This window comes from Populus euphratica, unplaced genomic scaffold (assembly GCF_000495115.2).
Source record: "Populus euphratica unplaced genomic scaffold, PopEup_1.0 scaffold28.1, whole genome shotgun sequence".
NCBI classification, from domain to species: Eukaryota; Viridiplantae; Streptophyta; class Magnoliopsida; order Malpighiales; family Salicaceae; genus Populus; species Populus euphratica.
This window is the reverse complement of record NW_011499862.1, coordinates 764,872-783,324: the sequence shown is the minus strand read 5'-3', so window position 1 is coordinate 783,324 and position 18,453 is coordinate 764,872. Positions and strand designations below refer to the sequence as shown.

The 18,453-nt window shown below is 32.1% G+C and overlaps 3 protein-coding genes across 5 annotated transcripts in view; 1 reads left to right on the top strand and 2 right to left on the bottom strand.

Moving 5' to 3' along the window:
• The window catches only part of LOC105125045 (pentatricopeptide repeat-containing protein At3g05340-like), a 9,021-nt gene extending 8,101 nt beyond the window's left edge, over positions 1-920 (bottom strand). The window contains exon 1 of the mRNA XM_011025330.1: positions 9-920. Coding sequence (XP_011023632.1) covers positions 9-576 — 568 coding nt within the window. The 5' untranslated portion in view covers positions 577-920. The remainder of the gene's footprint in view (positions 1-8) is intronic.
• Positions 921-1,154: 234 nt separating this feature from the next.
• LOC105125043 (glycoside hydrolase family 2 protein) lies at positions 1,155-7,929 on the bottom strand. Of its 3 annotated transcripts, none has more exons than XM_011025326.1 (12): positions 7,525-7,929; positions 6,673-6,811; positions 6,111-6,338; positions 5,877-5,935; positions 5,515-5,563; positions 5,133-5,363; positions 4,102-4,271; positions 3,805-4,009; positions 2,849-3,517; positions 2,442-2,669; positions 1,473-2,275; positions 1,155-1,363 (listed from the first exon to the last, which is right to left on the bottom strand). In XM_011025326.1, exons 1-11 carry the CDS (start codon positions 7,668-7,670, stop codon positions 1,478-1,480), a joined length of 2,922 nt encoding a protein of 973 aa, XP_011023628.1. In that variant the 5' UTR covers positions 7,671-7,929; the 3' UTR covers positions 1,155-1,363; positions 1,473-1,477. The 3 variants fall into 3 exon arrangements, with proteins under 3 accessions (XP_011023628.1, XP_011023629.1, XP_011023627.1); XM_011025327.1 differs by having other exon boundaries at positions 1,155-1,360; XM_011025325.1 differs by having other exon boundaries at positions 1,155-2,275.
• A 5,104-nt stretch (positions 7,930-13,033) lies between these two features.
• LACS7 (long-chain acyl-CoA synthetase 7) overlaps positions 13,034-18,453 on the top strand; it is a 9,073-nt gene continuing 3,653 nt past the window's right edge. Inside the window, exons 1-15 of the mRNA XM_011025323.1 lie at positions 13,034-13,256; positions 13,767-13,827; positions 13,972-14,049; positions 14,202-14,273; positions 14,396-14,477; positions 14,952-15,057; positions 15,136-15,212; positions 15,937-15,981; positions 16,073-16,159; positions 16,845-16,934; positions 17,024-17,103; positions 17,191-17,284; positions 17,720-17,808; positions 17,896-17,984; positions 18,229-18,358. Of these exons, the coding sequence (XP_011023625.1) occupies positions 13,142-13,256; positions 13,767-13,827; positions 13,972-14,049; positions 14,202-14,273; positions 14,396-14,477; positions 14,952-15,057; positions 15,136-15,212; positions 15,937-15,981; positions 16,073-16,159; positions 16,845-16,934; positions 17,024-17,103; positions 17,191-17,284; positions 17,720-17,808; positions 17,896-17,984; positions 18,229-18,358 (1,295 nt within the window). The 5' untranslated portion in view covers positions 13,034-13,141. The remainder of the gene's footprint in view (positions 13,257-13,766; positions 13,828-13,971; positions 14,050-14,201; positions 14,274-14,395; positions 14,478-14,951; positions 15,058-15,135; positions 15,213-15,936; positions 15,982-16,072; positions 16,160-16,844; positions 16,935-17,023; positions 17,104-17,190; positions 17,285-17,719; positions 17,809-17,895; positions 17,985-18,228; positions 18,359-18,453) is intronic.

Genomic DNA, 18,453 nt, shown 5'->3' with positions numbered 1-18,453 from the left:
TTCATTCCCTACACTTATTTCCCTCTGAAAACCATTTAAAACTGCCAAACAATGCACCATCTTGTTAACAAAACCAAGCTCAGGCCTATCGCAAGCTGATAAAATCGTGGTCAAAGTTGCTTGATCTAGCCTATAAAAACCCAAACTTAGCATCTGTTTAAAGAACCCAAAGCCTACATCAAAACTCCCATCTTTTAAAAACCCAGAAATCATTATATTCCAAGACACAGTATCTCTCCTGGGCATTTCATCAAACAACTTAGCAGCATCAATTAAGACCCCATTTTTTGCGTACATAAAAAGGAGAGAATTCCAAATGACAAAGGCATTTTGTTCTAGGGGATTAAAGAATTCGTGGGTTTTGATTATAGAGGCATGGAGAGAAGAACCTAAATGAAGGTAACCTTCTCTTCCACAAATGGACAAGAGGTGGCCTATATCTACATGGTTGAGAAGAAAAGATGAAGTCTTTGAAGATGGGGTGTGATAGGTTTTTGCTTTGAGTGGAGATGTCAAGGAGGTCGCCCATGAGGGAATATGGGAATTCAGTTTGTGGATTACCCATTTGGATTTCATCCATGAAAACTGGAAGCTTGTAGACTACCAAGTGTGCATTTGACTAGAGGGAAGCAGGGGTGTTTGAATTTTGACAAACCTCATTTTTCCCAATCTATCAATTCTAAATTATGCTAAACTAGATATGTTTTCAATCAAGTCCCTTAAGGATCAAACATTTATCAATCGAGTCCTTCTATCCATGTATGTTAACATTTTACGTTATTTTATGCAATAAAATTAAATGGCATATTTTTAAGAGGATTTGACATTTTATATCAGGAAGTGTGATGAATTCAGACATTGTTTCTGAATTTTAGTTCTCATCCAATAAACATTGTTTCTTTTGTTTTCAAATGAGAAATGAAGAGTTCATCGCCTTGGCTTTTAAGCTTAATTTATTTTCAGGTTCCAACTTCTTAACTGCCAGAAGGGCCTTTCGGAGGGCAGACTAGTCGTTGATGACATGCAGACATGACAAAGGTCAGCTCAGCCTAGCATTCCTGTTACAAGTGCAAGCTGATGCTTGTAAATGTCTGTTCAACCAAAAACATGAAAAGGCAAAGGCTTCGTTGTCTTTGACTTCTTTCCTCTCCATATCAAGAAATGAATCGAAAGTATATGAAAAGGCACAGAAAACCACATCAAATGCTGAATGCAGTTCTTTGATACAGTCATTTACAATTGGAAATCAAAATACGTACTGCTATTACGATATATAACCTCAAACAATAGGAAATACAGAAAATGAATCTGAAAGCTCTCTGGCACCCCTCTTTATCTTCAATGTCAACTTATACAAGCTGTGCTGTGCAGGAAATGAGACAACTTTGAGTCCAGAAGTTGAATCTTTTTATTTATTTATTTGATTGATCTGAAAGACCACTAACAATCAAATGGAGAGGAAGTAATCTTACTGAGCTCAATAAACTTTGTGTCCACTGTGGTAATTCCAGCCATGGAGTCTTATCCGTGGGGTAACACCTGGAGGAACTTCAAAAGATATCTTGATGGGCATCACCTCTCCGGGTACAAGTGAAAAGTAATTGTCCGAGTAATGGACTGGGAGAATTCTTGTATCTTCTCCTTCCTTGTGGCCTGGTTTCGAAGCATGAACAGAGAAATATAGGAAAAAAGCAACTCCTTCATCAGAGCCGTTAATTTCAGAAACCTGCAAATCATCAGTTTCCCCTGAAAAACGTCTGTAGATCCTCTGGAATAAACTAGCCTCCTGTTTTTCCTCAGCTGCACTATTTACAGGCTCCACTGAGGCCATGTCAAAATCACCATCACCAATTCTAGTAACAAAATTATTCTTGTAGGTTAAACTTTTTAATTCTGGCCTTTTGGACTTGTTTTCGACGTGCATTTCCATTTCATAAGTGGACCCTTTGATAAAAGTGGTTGATCTAATCTTAAGGGGAACTCTCTTCTTCCTGTATGGCTCCAACAGCTTGTAGTCTCCACCAGGCAGATGCAACCAGTAAAAATTCCTAGATATAACCCCATAATCTGACATCTTGTAGAGTTTGAGAAGAAGAAAGTACACTGGCTTTGGGTTTTTTGATTTTGGATATTTCATCTCAAGTATGGGTACTGTTTTCTTTGAAGGAACAGAGAGCTTTTCATGCACTACATAATATGGGCATGTTCCTTCGAGATCCCATACCGATGCTTCTATGGCAACATCAGATAGTTGCTCTGACAGAGTATTAACAACCTGTTTATGGCAAGAGAAACTAGAAAAGTCAGGGTAAGTATTCTGGAAGCAAGGAATGGATTATGCCATGTGTAGCACTGTAAGAGAAAACTACGCAGTTGGAAATTGCAATTAGATATGTGCCCTAAAGACGTGGAAACAATACAGTTCTAGTATGGTCATTTACCTCAATAAAATACGTAGCCAAATTTAGCTGGACATGGACTGGCTCTGCAGCACTGCGACAGCCATAAAAACCTGCTGTTTGGTCATGGAGATGGTCATAAAACTGACCTCTAAGACCTGTCCAAGGATTCTGAGTCTTCCAAATCAAAACACCAGTGTATTTGCTCCACATACGGGACGTCCAGCCTTCCAATAGAGCTCTATACTGAATGTAGTTTACAAGCTGAGCCTGAGATGATGGCTTAAACAGGTCAGAACAACAACAACAATGTCTTAATCATACACCAAATTTGTCTCAATAAAAAGTTTAAATCCTTTGGAGCCACTTCCATTCATGGTAGTTTAAGTCCTTTGTTTAAACAAGTGGATAGAGGCTTGAAAAAGATCTAAGCAATTGTAAGTAAATACCTTCAAGCAAAAATCATTAAGATCTGTTGGAGTCCCATATAGAAGAATCTGATTGTGAACCTTGCCTGGTTTTGAATAAGGAATGTATTTGTGGTATTCCCATATGGGGTTTGGCACTTCTTCTACATAACCATCTGGAAGCTTCTTAAACAATGGAATTTTCCATCCTTCTGGAGGCATTGTAGCTTTGATGGTAGCAGCAATTGGCACTCCAACAGAACCAACCTCAGGATTGAATCCATAGTTGTAAAAATCATCCTTGAAGAAACTTTCAGGGTATTGTATTTCGTAAGGACCATCAGTGAAGTCCCCCTTTCCATTTGCAAAGCCATCCCACATTGATCCTTGGATATAAATGCGTGTACCATCAAGATAATTACTAGGATCTTTCATGCTTGCAGACAGTTCTTGCAGAGACTTGCCAGTGTTATGGAGACTCTCAAAATGAGGATGGAGCTTCAGCTCATCCTTTAAAGCATTGTTGATGTCAGGTGGTGGAACTTGTTCATTTCCACCCACCCAAAGAGCAAGACTAGGATGATTTCGTAGAAGCTTGACAGTGTCTCTTGCACATAGCATAAAAAGGTCATGGTCAAGTGGACCATTTGGATTTGAAACAGGGACACCTCTGCCATCAACATCTCCAGTTATCCAAAATTCTTGCCACACCTGCAAAAATTAATCCAGTATATGATTCACGGTTTAAAGACAGGGCTACATATCCCATTAACTTTTAATAGAGAAACACCAATCTAAGGTTGCACATTGGAATTTGAAGCAGGATAATAGGATTAGCAAAATGATCGTCCAGCTTTTAACTGAAAGTATACCCCCATGCAAGCTACAAAAATTAATGATTTAAAGCCCAGCATAATTTGATAAATTCGAAGTCAAAATTCACTCTTGCAGAGACATTTTCAAAACTTGATTACATTAAATCAGATAGAGAGAATTACCAGCAAACCATAGATGTCACAGTAATGATAGAACTCTGGCCTCTCAGTTAATCCACCACCCCAACAACGGATCATGTTAAAATTCATATCTGCATGAAACTTGATGTCTGTTTTGTAGCGTTTTTTAGAAAGCCTTAGCAACCCATCCGACAATATCCAATTACCACCGCGGATAAAAATAGGCTGCCCATTGACCTTGAACAACCTGTTCAGCCCATAAAATAAAAACATGGTTGTGGAACCTGAGGCCAGAACTTTTATAATCAATCTGTTACATAAAATTTATACATTAAATACCTTCCACCAGTTGCACTATCAATATAGCTCTCAATTTTACGGAATCCATGCATATGGCTCCATGAGTCAGACTCTCCATGTCCATTTACATCAACAGTAATAGTGACATTGTATAATGCTTGTTTTCCCATTCCATTTGGCCACCATAAGTTGGGCTTGTAGAAAAAAAGCTGCAACATCACACGGTTTAGCACTCAAAAAGAACTAATGGAAACCAAAATTATATGCATGCAATTAGTTGAAAGTTGAGAACAATGGACAGTCCCAAAGCATAGGTATTTGACATTATACACATCTGATTTTTATTAATTTTTTCATGGGTAAACAAAAAAGGGCACTCATTATGTTTCCGCATATTGGCCTCAGTAGTAAAGAACAAAAGGCTGCTAACTCTTCATGCATGTATATTCATTGCAAATGTAATGGAATTAAAAAAGGTGGTTAGTTTCCTCCACTTCATCCCTAATCGAGAATAAAATGCATCTTAGGAAGCCAGGAACTCCCACATTCTTACAGCAATATTCATTGTTCATCTTATTAAAAGCAGAACTCTGTTATGAACATGAAATTTGGGTCTCGAACAATCACATGATTTTAGCAGTAAAAGATGTTCAAATGGGAGGATGTATTCTCCAAGGCAGACATAAAAATAAAAGAACAAAGAAGGGGGAAATAGAGTGGGTACAAAAGTAATCATATAGCTAAAAGGATAGCAACAATGAACACTTTTAAGAAATGCATTAAGGAACCTCACAAGAAAATCAAGAGGATTATTCAAGTAAAAACATACTTGCACTAGGTTAGGATAATCAACAGGCTATGAGGATTGAATTGAACATGTTTGGGCGAGAACAAGTCGAAAATAATTTCTTGCCACAAGCTACTCAAAAAAAATCAAATAGATGAGTTCCCTTCAATAATCCCCAACTAGTCATGAAAACCATTATTATCCTTCAAAGTATTTATATAACTTAGAAATGCAACAAAAGGGCAGTCTGCTCAGAACAACAAAAACAAATAATGTAATTCACCTGAGGAAATGTATATTGAACACGTTTTCCAGAGGGGATAGACAGGCGTTGAGTCTGAAGATGTTCTACTATGCAAACACCTCCTTCAAGTTCCGATGTCACTTGGATGTTCAGATCACATTCAACAACCGAGGAACTTTTGTTTTCCAACTCTGTTGTAGTATGCAGATATACCCTCTTGTAACCATCAAAAAAGGTTGAAACCAAGTGGGGATCTATTATTTTCACTGGCTGCACCAAATTGGAATGTATGAATATATAAGAATCCAAGCCTTCACGCCTTATACTGATAAGCTTCTCAAATGATATGAATCTTCCAATGTTACGAGGACATAAATGAGCAGGTCATGGAAAGAAATGCAACATGGTATATTAGACTCACCCCAGTGATGGAAATCGATACCTCATCCCATATGCCAGTGTTCCTATCCCTGAAGTAATAGAAAGGCAGCATTAGTTTTCTCATTCACTGCTATAATATAGGTCTGTGATGTTTGCAGGAAAAAACTATAGCATGTGAAGAAAGAATCTGAGGCAAACCACAGTTTTGAAGAAAAAACATCATAAGCAGCACAAGTGCAACAGTAAATGTATTTTGCTATTCATCGTGATGTTTTAAAATAGAGCACCTTCTCTTTTCCCCATGCATAAGCTGCTACTCTATCCATATAATAACCCACAATCAAGAAAAAGGATTTGTGTGTGCAATTAAAAAGAATTACACTCTTCAATTCAAAAAATAACCTTATAGGAGCCATCCAATCCCAACCCTCAACATATTGCGTGGCAACATCTTTTCCAATCTGAAATAAAAATAATAACAATAATAAAAGGATGTTAGCTTGAAATTTCTGCTCTCATAATTTCAGCCATTAAACACCCCAGGAAAACCAAAATATCTTTCTGTGGAAGTAGAAAACAGTTAGGAACAGGAAGAAGATAGAATTCATTAATGAGGACTAAGAAATAGTAGTGCACCTCATGATCACCACCCTGCCCCCCTTCTGGGGGAATTGTACCAGGATGATCTGGAGGGTGAACCAGAACAGCAAGCAAGTTCTGACCATCAGGATGTAGAATATCAGTAACATCAAGAGAATGTCTTCGAAACATCCCCTTTGGCAAGATCTTCTTGTTTCCATTTAAATATAGTTCTGCCGAGTAATTGATTCCACGAAAATTCAGATCCAGATGCTGGTTTGCTGACTGTGAAATGTCAAATAATTAGAGACAATCCAAAGGAAGATTTTAAAAATAAAAAATGAGATAAGGAAAAAATAATAATAATGACAAGTCATCATACATTAAAATGTTTGAAAGAAACTCAAATTTTCAGCAATGTTTAAATAAGCAGGTTATGCCTCTTCTGAGGTTTCATACAATGCCGCAATCCAGTACCCATATTGATCAATTACAAGATGTAGAATATAGAACGAAATACTTTGGGAGAAAATCTGAAATCAAGATAGATTCCAGTATACAAACCAAACTGCAGTTTTAATTCATAATTAACCCGAACAGGCAGCGAAGTATTGCATACCAGCTTACACTGAAAAGTTGTGAAGAACCAGAATGTATAATGCTCCCTTCCAGAATCAGCTATATCAATAATCGCTTCGTTTTCTAAACCATAAAAGGGATCAGGAACAACTTTGTTCTTCACCAGGGTTCCCAAAACACTATAAAAATAAAGGAAAAAAATAAACAGTAGCGCACATATGTTAATAGCGTTGCTATTGATATTATTAGCAGATATTACATAAAGATAAATCCTGCACTAAATAAAATGCAAGATCATTAAACATGATTTCCATCATATTAAATATTTACGATTCAAAAATCTCAGCTGCTAAGTTTACTAGCAAATGTTAAAGAAGGAAAAAAATCTATACTAAATTAAGCTTACGCATTATAATTTTAACACCCGTGTTAATTAATTACAATTCAGATGGTATTTACACATCATACAGTCACTTGCCAAAAATAAAAGAAACAATAAAAAGAATCAGATATTTACAGAAACTGGACACTGGATTCAAAGAAGTTTAAATACTCCTTAATTGATTACTGATATAATTCAGTGATTTGGGCCATTAAATAAGCTTTAAAAAGGTAAAACTAAGATGAGACATTACAGAATAATTAAGGATAATTGACCAATTAAGTCAACTGGGTCAACTAATAGAGCATTTTTTATCAAACAGAAAACCGATTCAACCAAACAGGGACATCAAAATCCAAAAAAAAAAAAAAAACACAGAGGGACTATAAAAACATGATCAAATTCAAAGAAAAACAAATGGGTTTCTCAAAGAGCAGCCAAATTCAAAGAAAGACAGCGAATTTAACAAAATGAAAAGCAAAAATTGAAAATTTGGTATTGATGCATTACGTTCCAGGAACAGCAGCTTCCATCCATGGCTTATCAAGACCAGAAGGAGAATGAGTGGTGGTGAGTTGGGTCCCGCTGAGATGAACCTCAGTTGATCTAGCAGCTAACCATCCTGAATCAAGCACTATCTTCCCTATCTCTGCCATTCACTTTTTCAAAAAAAATCTGAAGGAAAAATCCACTCCGGATCCTAGAAAAAGTGAAGGGAACTCAAAACTTCTCAAATAAAATGTAAGAGAAGGTGAGACAAACGAGAGAGTAAAGACTACCTCTCTCTCTGTTTATGGACAAAGTCCGTCAGACATTAAATAAAAGACGTGACTTGTGAGCTGTGTCCTTTTGTGTTCTTCTCTTTCTTTAAGACGGAGATTTCCATAGATTCTGTAGTTTAATCGATCATTACCCAGCCAAGCCTGAGAGGTTGTCTTTTTTATCTTGACTGGGAGGACATCATCGAATGATTGAAAGATTAGCTTGGAGCTTTGATTAATCACAGGACTACACGATTTTGAGTTTTTTTTAGTTTTAAATTAATTTTTTTATTATTTTAATATTCTACATTTAAAATAAATTTCTAGAAAATATATTATTTTAATATATTTTCCAAAAATATATACTTTAACAAATAATTTTTACCACATTGTTAAATATTCATTAAATATTTTTTACTGCTACTTTGTTTTTTAATTAAAATAATATTTTTTTATTTTAATATTAATATAATAAAATTCTTTAAAAAAAAATCAATGCAACTCAATGTTTTTTAACACAAAAAAATAATTTAGAAAATTAAAGTTACCGCAATGATACGGGATATATACTTTAACAAATAATTTTTACCACATTGTTAAATATTCATTAAATATTTTTTACTGCTACTTTGTTTTCTAATTAAAATAATATTTTTTTATTTTAATATTAATATAATAAAAATCTTAAAAAAAATCAATTGAACTCAATGTTTTTTAATACAAAAAAATAATTTAGAAAATTAAAGTTACCGCAATGACACGGGATAATTCTCTTGTGTTAAGATTTATTAACAATGCTTGAATAAATAAAAGAAAAAAATAATAAAATATTATTGAAATGGCAATTTTTCACTCTGATCATCCGACCTTTGAAAATTGTTGGGACTTGGGATGCTCTTTTTGTGTTTAATTTTGATATGCAAAGAGGATAGAGGGATTTAGGTTGGGTTTTTTTAAAATAATATGATGGGTTTGTGATTTTAAAAGTTATTAATTTGAGTTTTATAAATTTTATAGTTATTAAAAATTTATATAATAATTAATTTTACAGTTAATTGAATCCAAATACCTGTATTGATTTTTAAAAAACAAAATCAATTCTAAATTTTCACTCGAAAAATATTTAATTAGAAAAGTGCCACAGGCCAGTGTGCCGTCCCAGCTCATATCAAATATCAAATGAATAGCAATTAAATTTGGATGCTAAATTTAGTAAAAATAAATGATGTTAAGTTAAATTAAAATAAAACAATTAGAGTACACGGACCAAAATTTAATATTAGCAAATATCAATGGCTGAATTACATTGAGAAGTAAGGGATTCAACCCTTCTTTTTTTTTGTCATTAAATTTTATTTTGATCGGATTATTTTTTATTTAATTTATTTAAAATTAGATTTGATAATTTTTTTAATGCTATGATCATGTTTTTATTACTTGGATGATATATTTAAAATATTAACATAGGTTGACATTAGGCATTTTTAAATTGTTTTTTTACATTGATTTTTTTTTATTTTATTATTCACAATTTGATGAAAGTTAGCTTAATGAATTCTTTTTATAGATTTTTTTTTAGTCTTATAATCTATATATCAGGTTTAGTATACTAGTTTGAGTTAATTTGAGTTTTTTAAGTTTCTCTAATTAGATATTTTTATATTTTTTTTTAGTATTTGATGTTGAATATTGGGTTATGTCAAGTATTTAATTTCATGTTTTTATCCTTTTCATGCAATTCAAGAATTTAACTTCAAGTATTTAAGGTTATTTGTTTTTAAATTAATATTTTTTCAATTTTATATTTTAAAATCTAGCTTATTGAGAATTAAATATTATAATTTTTTATATTTGCTTTATAAAAAATTATCTTGAGTTAACTTATATTGACACGTGATCAAGATGCTAATTCAAATTGACTCGAACTAGTTTTTTAAATTATCTTTTTTGTTTAACACTTAACTAGCTATAAAATGATATTATTAGTTCTTTTATTTTTATTTTTCATGGAGTTGTTTTTTATATAAATCACTATAATTATTTTTTTATTCATTTATTATTTTTTATTACATAATTAGACAAAATCAATTTGTTAAAACAACCGGGTCTCCAATTCATGTTACAAATTTCTTTTTCTTCTTTGAAACAAGCTACCAACACTTGAATATCTTTTTTACATCCTTGAATTATTCTCCAACCACGTGTTAAACAGATTATTCACAACTGAACCGGCGCGTGTGCTTGAAATATTTTCACCGCACGAGCAAATAGCTTGATGGTATTTAATTGATGATAATAAATGTCATGAAATTTGAGATCGCTTTCAGTTGTTGAATCCATGGTTACTAATCCTAATTGGCTCAGCGTGTTGATCGGGGAAGTTTGAAACCAAGAGCTTGATTTTAGTTAGTTTTCTAGTCTCTCCAGACATTTTATTAATTCGGTCAAACTTTTTAAATTTTTGACTTTTTAATAGTCTGGCCTGCCTGTTAAATCTAAATCTAACTAAATCAGCTCTAATAAAACAGATAAAATACTATAGTTTTAATAAAAATAACTAACTCAAAATGACCTATTACCTAAACTAATTTTAAAATCAATCCCATCATATTTTATAACAATAAAAATAAAAATATTTGAAAGTATAGTGGTGTTTATTTTTTAAAATTTTATTTAAAAATATATTAAAATAATTTTTTTTATTATTAATATCAGCATATTGATATAAAAACACATACATAAAAAATAAATTTTTTTAAAAATAATAAAAAATATTTTTAAAATACAAAACAATATTCTTGCTCGGCTTGAGACAATTGTTTACTGTAAAGTTGTTTTTATAATAATTTTATTGAATTCATGTTATTTTTTTCATAGTAAAACTAATGTTGACATTTTATTTTTAACATCTAAGATATAATCAAGTAATTTTTACAAATTGGGATTAAATATTTTTTTAATCAGTTTTAAGGTAAATTACATCCATGCCCAAGCTATTACAGAAAAATTACTTTACATGATTTTCATCTGGATTGGAATCCGAAAGGATAGCACAAGGAATAAAAATCCATCAATTACCCGGTTGAAATTAAGATGGATTATAGTCAATGAATATTAGGACTGTTGAGCGTGTTTCTCTATATTAAAAAAATAAATGGAATATTCTAACCACGTGGCATTATTTCTTTACACAAGTCAAGACACGTGGACAGATCTTGATCAATGATTATGGTGAATTTTATAAGTTCGGGGATCGTAATAAAATATAAGTCCGAGACATTCAATTGGCTAGGACTTGACAGCCAATAAACAACTTATTAAAAAATATCGTTTTGCCCTGTACTATAGTTTTATCCCAAGGAATTTTTATTTTTAATTATTACCATATGCTACAAAGAATCATGACATGGTCTTAGGTATTATATTTTGGATTGGACCTACCCTAAATCAGATCTGATCAAATAATTAAACCCGAGCATTAATTGATGATGGGGCGACCTCTCTTCATGGACCTGGACCAGATTCAAGATAGTTTTAATTCCAACACAGTTAAGCCAATGCTTACCTCAAACCCTGAGCTGTCGAATTTTTTCTTAGAAAAATAATAATATTTTTTTTATAAAAACAGATTATAATAAAATAAAATAATTAAAAAATAACAAAAAATATGTATACATCTTAGTTAAAAAATATGATTTTCAAGATACATGGATGCAAGTAATAAAGATCAAGGATTCATCAAAATTAAGAGTACTATGATAATTTTTAAAACAAAATCTCACAAAAAAAAACATATTAAACATGGAGCTTTTGTTTTTTCTTTAAAGACTTGCAAATATTTCCAAATTTATTTATATATGAAATTTTATAATATTTATAAAGCATCTAGTAAGTTATTTTCTAAAATTTATATTAAAAAAATAAACATGAATAGAAGATATAACATAAATTCCAAGACTTTCTAAAAATAATAATGATATTTTTATTTAGAATTTACCTATTTTTTTAAAATGAGCTCAAAATAGCTAATAGAATATTCCTAGTTACTCTTCAAACATCATAAAATAAAAACTTTCATATATAATTTTTAAAATATTTTAATTAAGTAACAATCACTTCAAAAAATAAGTTTAAATAGATTTTTTTTTCAAGTGTTTAGTATAAAATCTTTTTGTTATTAAAAGCTTATTTATTAAGGCGATGTACCGTGTTAACAAACACACGAGACTAAAATTCAAGAAAAAGGTATAAATTGCACTCAAGTAATTTAAAGGTTCAACCAATAATGGTTTGCGTGGAAAAGCTGTGATTTTTACCTGTTTCCATGACTTTTTAAAAGCTTATAGAATATAGCTTCTGAAAATAACACATGAAAGTAAATGTAATATTATCTTTTAAAATATTATCTAATATTTAAAAATTACAAACATTGCTAAAAGTTAAAATCACAAGCAAATTACTGACCTCAAATAATCACTAGATATAATACAATAACAGTAGTATTTTTTATTTGAAATTTTATTAAAATAATAAATATTTTTTAAAAAATCATTATTAATACCAGCATATTAAAATAATATTAAAATATAATTTTTTTAAAAAAATTAAATTTCTAGAAAACAAAATTTAAGACAATTTTTTTTAAAAAAACTTCAAATATATTTATATATGGTCTCGGTTTTTTCCCTGATAAATTAACTTCTGAAACACGATTTTAAAAAAAAAAACTATAAATATATTTATATATATTAACTTTTTCAGACATGCCAAAATAATATTATTGAGACCGCGTCTGGGCCATGCTCAAAATCGCAAACGGGAGTATCAAGGCAAATATAGCAATTCTTGAGTCACTCCGGATATCAAGGAATTGTCATTTGTTTTATCAATTAAGTCCTCGAAAACTTACAAATTTCTGAAAAAGTCTTTCAAGCTCCGTCAACGTCAGCTAATATAATTGATTAATTCTATCAATTACACAGTATTAAAAATTAATTTATTTCTTTATTTTTATTGTTTTTAATTTATTTTAATGTGTTGATATTAAAAATAAAAAAATATTATTTTAATATATTTATAAATAAAAATTAATTTTTAAAAAATTACACAGTATCAAAAAAAAGATGTCAGTGATGTTTGGCAACGAAGAACCCTACCAAGTAGTGGACCTCATCTTTATCTACTTCTTTGCCACGTCATCACTCCGTCTCAATCCCCGGGCCCATCCGTCACGACCACCTTCTTCAATAATTATTTATGACTTCCTGAAACAAACAAGCATATCATTTCCATCTATTTTCTTTCCCTCCATACAAGCAAACACCAAAACTTCATTTTCCCGAGAAAATTATTTTCATTCTCTTTCCATGGATTCACCGGCTCAACGTCGTCTCAAATCTATCCAGAGTCACATCCTCTCTTCCACCACCGCTGATCAATCCGACCTTCAAGCTAACCTCACCTCCTCACAGTTCGTTCACCGTAATCTCTCTCTCTTGATGCATTCTTACACTTATACTTGTATAAGTATCAACTCATGTTTCAAGTTTATAACATTTTTTAGATCGCTAGATTTTGGGCGCTGACTGGTTTTGAATATGTATTTTTTATTTTTTTTTGAGATTTCTGCGTTGTTTTTTAACGGCTTTAGTTCATTTAGGCAGGTTTGTTTTTGTGTTTTAATATTTTTTTTTATTTTACATTAATACTTGTTTTAATATTTTTAGATATTTTTAATGTGCGATGTTAAAAATATATTTTTAATATATTTATAAGAAAAAATACTTTGGAAACAACCATAACCATACTCTTAAATAGACTCTTAGGCGGTTAAATGAATTTCTTAACTATTTTTTGATTGCTTGCAAATAAATAATTACTATCATTTGGATAATTGTTTATTTATTTTTAAATATTTATGTGTTATTCTTTTAATATTTTGATGATTGAATTTATTGTTAATTTTTATTTTTGTTTTCATTTGCTGTGTAGGTCAACAGTACAGTGTTTGTTTACCGGAGAAATTGCAAACAGGGAAGTGGAATGTGTATAGGTAAGCAATGCTTAATTTGCTTCTTGTTTTTCCTTTTTTTGTAGTTTAATTTCGACTAGTTTGGACTTAATTAATTTTTCTTTATAGTAATTAATTGGTTAAGAATTGCTTGATTATGAATTTTACTTGTTTATGTAATGGTAGATCTGCACGGTCGCCAATGAAGATTGTAACTAGGTTTCATGATCACCCTGAGATCGAGACATTACATGATAACTTTGTGTAAGAATCTCAACTACTCACTTTACTGCGTATGTAGTTTAAACGGTCTATAATTTGAAATTGAAACATAAATGGCTTGGTCAATGAAAGAGTTTAAGAACAAATAGTATTAAGGTGCTTATCATAATTTTTTTTTTTCCTGGTGTTTATAGACATGCTGTTAAAACTTTTGGAGATTACAAGTACTTGGGCACACGAGTTCAGGCAGATGGAATGATTGGAGAGTGAGTTGTTGATTAATGGAATTTGATTCTATTTTTTTTCATGGATTAAAAATTAAAGATAAAGTCAAGTGACTTCTTTGTGTGTTTTTTTTTTAATCATTTTGACCTTTTATATATGAAAGGTATACATGGATGACATATGGAGAAGCTGGTGTTGCTAGGGAAGCTATAGGTTCTGCCCTTCGTTTTCATGGGTTACAAAAGGTGAGTCATTTTCTAGATAATTTGGATCTGTATTTTGTAGGAGTTATTTTTTTTCTTAAAAAAATGTGTGTAATTGTTTTCACATGCGTATGTAATATTTGATGTTCTTTAATCTAATACTTAGCTTGTGTATTTTGTTGACATTATCTCCCTGTTTGTTTCTGTGTTTTAAAAGCGCTTTTGAAAAAAATTAAATTTTTTAAATTTTTTTATTAAGTTTAAATTAATATGTTTTTAGTGTTTTCAAATCATTTTGATGTGCAGATGTCAAAAATGATTTTTTAAAAATAAAAAAACATTGTTGGCATGTATTTTGGCACGAAAAGCTATTTGAAAAGCAACAACAATCACACTTCCAAACAATCCCTATGTAGCTAGCCTCTTCAGTAATGCTCAAATGAAAAGTCATACTTCCATGTGACATGTTACTTTTAATGTAGTTGCTTAGACATCAATTGGTTTCTTGTGGAACAGGGAGCTTGCATTGGACTCTATTTTATAAATAGACCAGAGTGGTTGCTTGTGGATCATGCTTGTACAGCATATTCTTACATTTCAGTTCCCTTATATGACACACTTGGTACGTGCATGACTGATAAAAAATGCATCTATCTTGATACATTAATCCTGTTCTTACAATGTCTGATTCTGTGCGCAGGTCCTGATGCAGTTAAGTATGTTGTGAATCATGCTGATGTGCAAGCTATCTTCTGTGTCCCAGAGACATTGAACACCGTGAGTTTAATCTTTGCCCTTTAAATCTACCCTTCTACATAGTAGAACCCATGTCTAGCTAGTTAGCATCACGTTGGGTTCTTAGTTCACTGGAAACTTCTTGCCTTATTCTTAAACAAGACTTTGATACATTTTGACTAGTTTAAAGGCCTGTGCATTATGAAAGAAACTGGCTTGCTGTGAATTATCTTCACTAAATCATGAATTTTCTGTTCATACTCAACGTGCATTGAGTTTAACAAACATTGTTAGATGATAGGTTGTTAATACATGAATCTAATTGTTATAAAACTTGTCTCAGGAGTCAGGTGATCCAGGTCTTCCAAGTACTTTTCCTTGTTTTCCCTCTCTGCTTCTCTCTTCGTCTCCCTCTCTCATACAACAGAAAAGGCTTAAATTTTCTTCTACTAATTTTTGTTGCATATTTTTCTGCTAGTTTATTTTAGGAAATGGGAGACACCCATACTCAATGCACTTGAATTGGCTGTTCTAGATTCCCCTTTTCCCCTTTTCCCCTTTTCTCATAACATGAGATGATGATATGGTAATGGGTAGAACTTTCTGATATATAATTGCTAATTGAAGCTGGAATTCCGTGGCATACTCGTATTTGGCTATATTACATGTTCATATCTCATGTATATATAACCTATGAGGTTAGCAGATCCGATGTTAGCTTGATTTGAATTGCAATGTGCCTTATGTTCTCTCCTGGAACTTGCAGCTGCTTAGCTTCATATCTGAGATTCCATCTGTACGACTTATAGTGGTATGTACTTCTGTGGTCTCTACTAAGATCCTAATCAGCTAAAGAATACCATGGATCTTATTCTCATTCTGTGTTGTATACTTTATGGCAGGTAGTGGGAGGTGTAGATGAACACTTACCATCACTTCCTCTGGCATCTGGAGTGAAGCTCAAATCATATACAAAACTGTTTAGTGAGGTAAGTTTCATTCTAAAACTTTGCCTTTCTTATTTTAAGTAGGCTAGCAGTATGTGGCTAAAACATTTTGGTATGTGGACCATATTAGAACTGTGTAGCTTGAGACAAGGAATCCCTGTTTTAAAATTGAATCTCTTTGAAATTCCTTCTAGAATTTTTTGATTGTTGAAATATGTTAAGTGCTTAGTTGATTTGACTTGGATGGTTTTTGTTCTCTGGATGGCTAATGAATCATTGTCTCCCATGGTATAAAAATAAGTGATCCCAATCTCTACTTATGTTTTTAGCATTGAGAAATTGACAATATAAACTGAACAAGCCAAACTGTTAGGATTGTGTTGATGAGTTTGATATGTTTGACAAATCAATTGCTTTTCCAGTTTAGCGATAAATGTACTTTCTTTTGTGTGTTTCTAATGCTTATTACATTAGATATTTACTTGTAATATTAGCAATAGTTTGATTGTGGACAAGATTTTCACCTTAATTTAAATTCCTAAATTGAAATTGAGAATGGCTTTGTAAATTTTTCTCAACAAATTTTTTATTGTAGATCAGCTTTCTATCTTAATTCAAAATTCACAATCAGACCGGTCAATTCTCAATCTGCAATGCAATAGAAATTGAGCATGTCTGTTATAACTTAAAAAAAATTATGCCACCTTACAAATGGTTTTTATTTTAGGGCCGCAGTAGCCTGCAACCTTTTACCCCTCCTAAACCTGAGGATGTTGCTACCATATGCTATACTAGTGGTACTACTGGCAAACCAAAGGTAGGATACATGTTTTTTGAAATATGGTTCTCAGCTTTTGCTGCTACTGTCTCATCTCCACAATGATTGGCCTTATATTTCTCTGGAAGGGAGTTGTCTTGACACATAACAACTTAATTTCAAGTGTTGCCGGTTTCTGCATGGCAATCAAATTCAACCCTGCAGACATGTAAGTTTCATCTTCAATTCATATTAAGACTTTGTTGAAAGATACTTTATATACTTTTCTGATTTGACTTCTATTTATCTTTTGCAGTTATATATCCTATCTTCCTTTGGCACACATATATGAACGGAGTAACCAGATTGTGTCAGTTTACTATGGTGTTGCTGTTGGATTCTACCAGGGAGTATGTGTCAATTCTGCCGGATACACACACACACACATGTTGTCATGACTCTAATTCCTATTTTAGTTAGGGATCAGTTAAAGAATTTTTATGGTATGCCCTAGTTCAAGAATGCTGTTGTGAGGTAGAGAACTTGTCAGGGAGATTTTATAGTTAAGTCATTATGCATAGTAAATAGGTTTTATCGTAGTTTTCTTGGGCAAAGGAGGCCAAAAGATATCTTGTTAGGAGACCATCTTTTGATCTGATATATTGGTATCACAACTGTTCTGAGCATGAAATAATCCCTGTAATGAAACTACACATACATTTCAAGAAACTAAAGACTAAATGTAGGTCTGCAGTTAATACAGCTATCTTTTTTAACGCTTAACTAGGTACATTTTGGGTGTCTTCATACAAACACACTTGTGGCTTAGTTTCTCAAACTTGCAGGACAATTTGAAATTGCTGGATGATTTGTCTGCTTTAAGACCAACAATATTTTGTAGTGTTCCTCGGCTGTATAACCGTATATATGATGGGTAAGATTGTGCTTGAGGAGTGCATAATTTATATTGTTATAATCTGTATGGTCATTCAGGCATGTTTGATAAATTTGATTGTCTCAGAATCGTAAATGCGGTGAAAAGTTCTGGGGTTTTAAAGGAGAGGCTATTTAGAGCTGCCTACAACTCTAAGAAGCAAGCATTGATGAGTGGTATGTATAGCCAATGACTAGTTTTTAACATTATAGTTGATATCTTCTCATTGGTGCCCAACCTATCCAGTTTAGTCATTTGTCAGAACACACCACAGAAGTGTTTTTTTCTTAACAATTATTTGAGCCCAAAACACTGAAGTTCTAATAGTAGATTATAAACCTGACCGCTACATTCATTAAATAGGAGGTAGTTAACGTGTGGATTCACATTTCTTGTTAATGTTTAGTATCAATGCTTCAGGCCGGAATCCATCACCAATGTGGGACCGATTGGTATTTAACAAAATAAAGGAAAAGCTTGGTGGACGAGTGCGGTTTATGGGATCAGGTGCTTCACCTTTATCTCCAGATGTAATGGACTTTCTGAGGGTGTAAGTCAATTCCTAACCTAGTGCATTATTATATTTGAATCTCTCTCCCTCTATGTGCACGTGCACTCTTTTTTTTTTTTTTTTTTTTTTTTTTG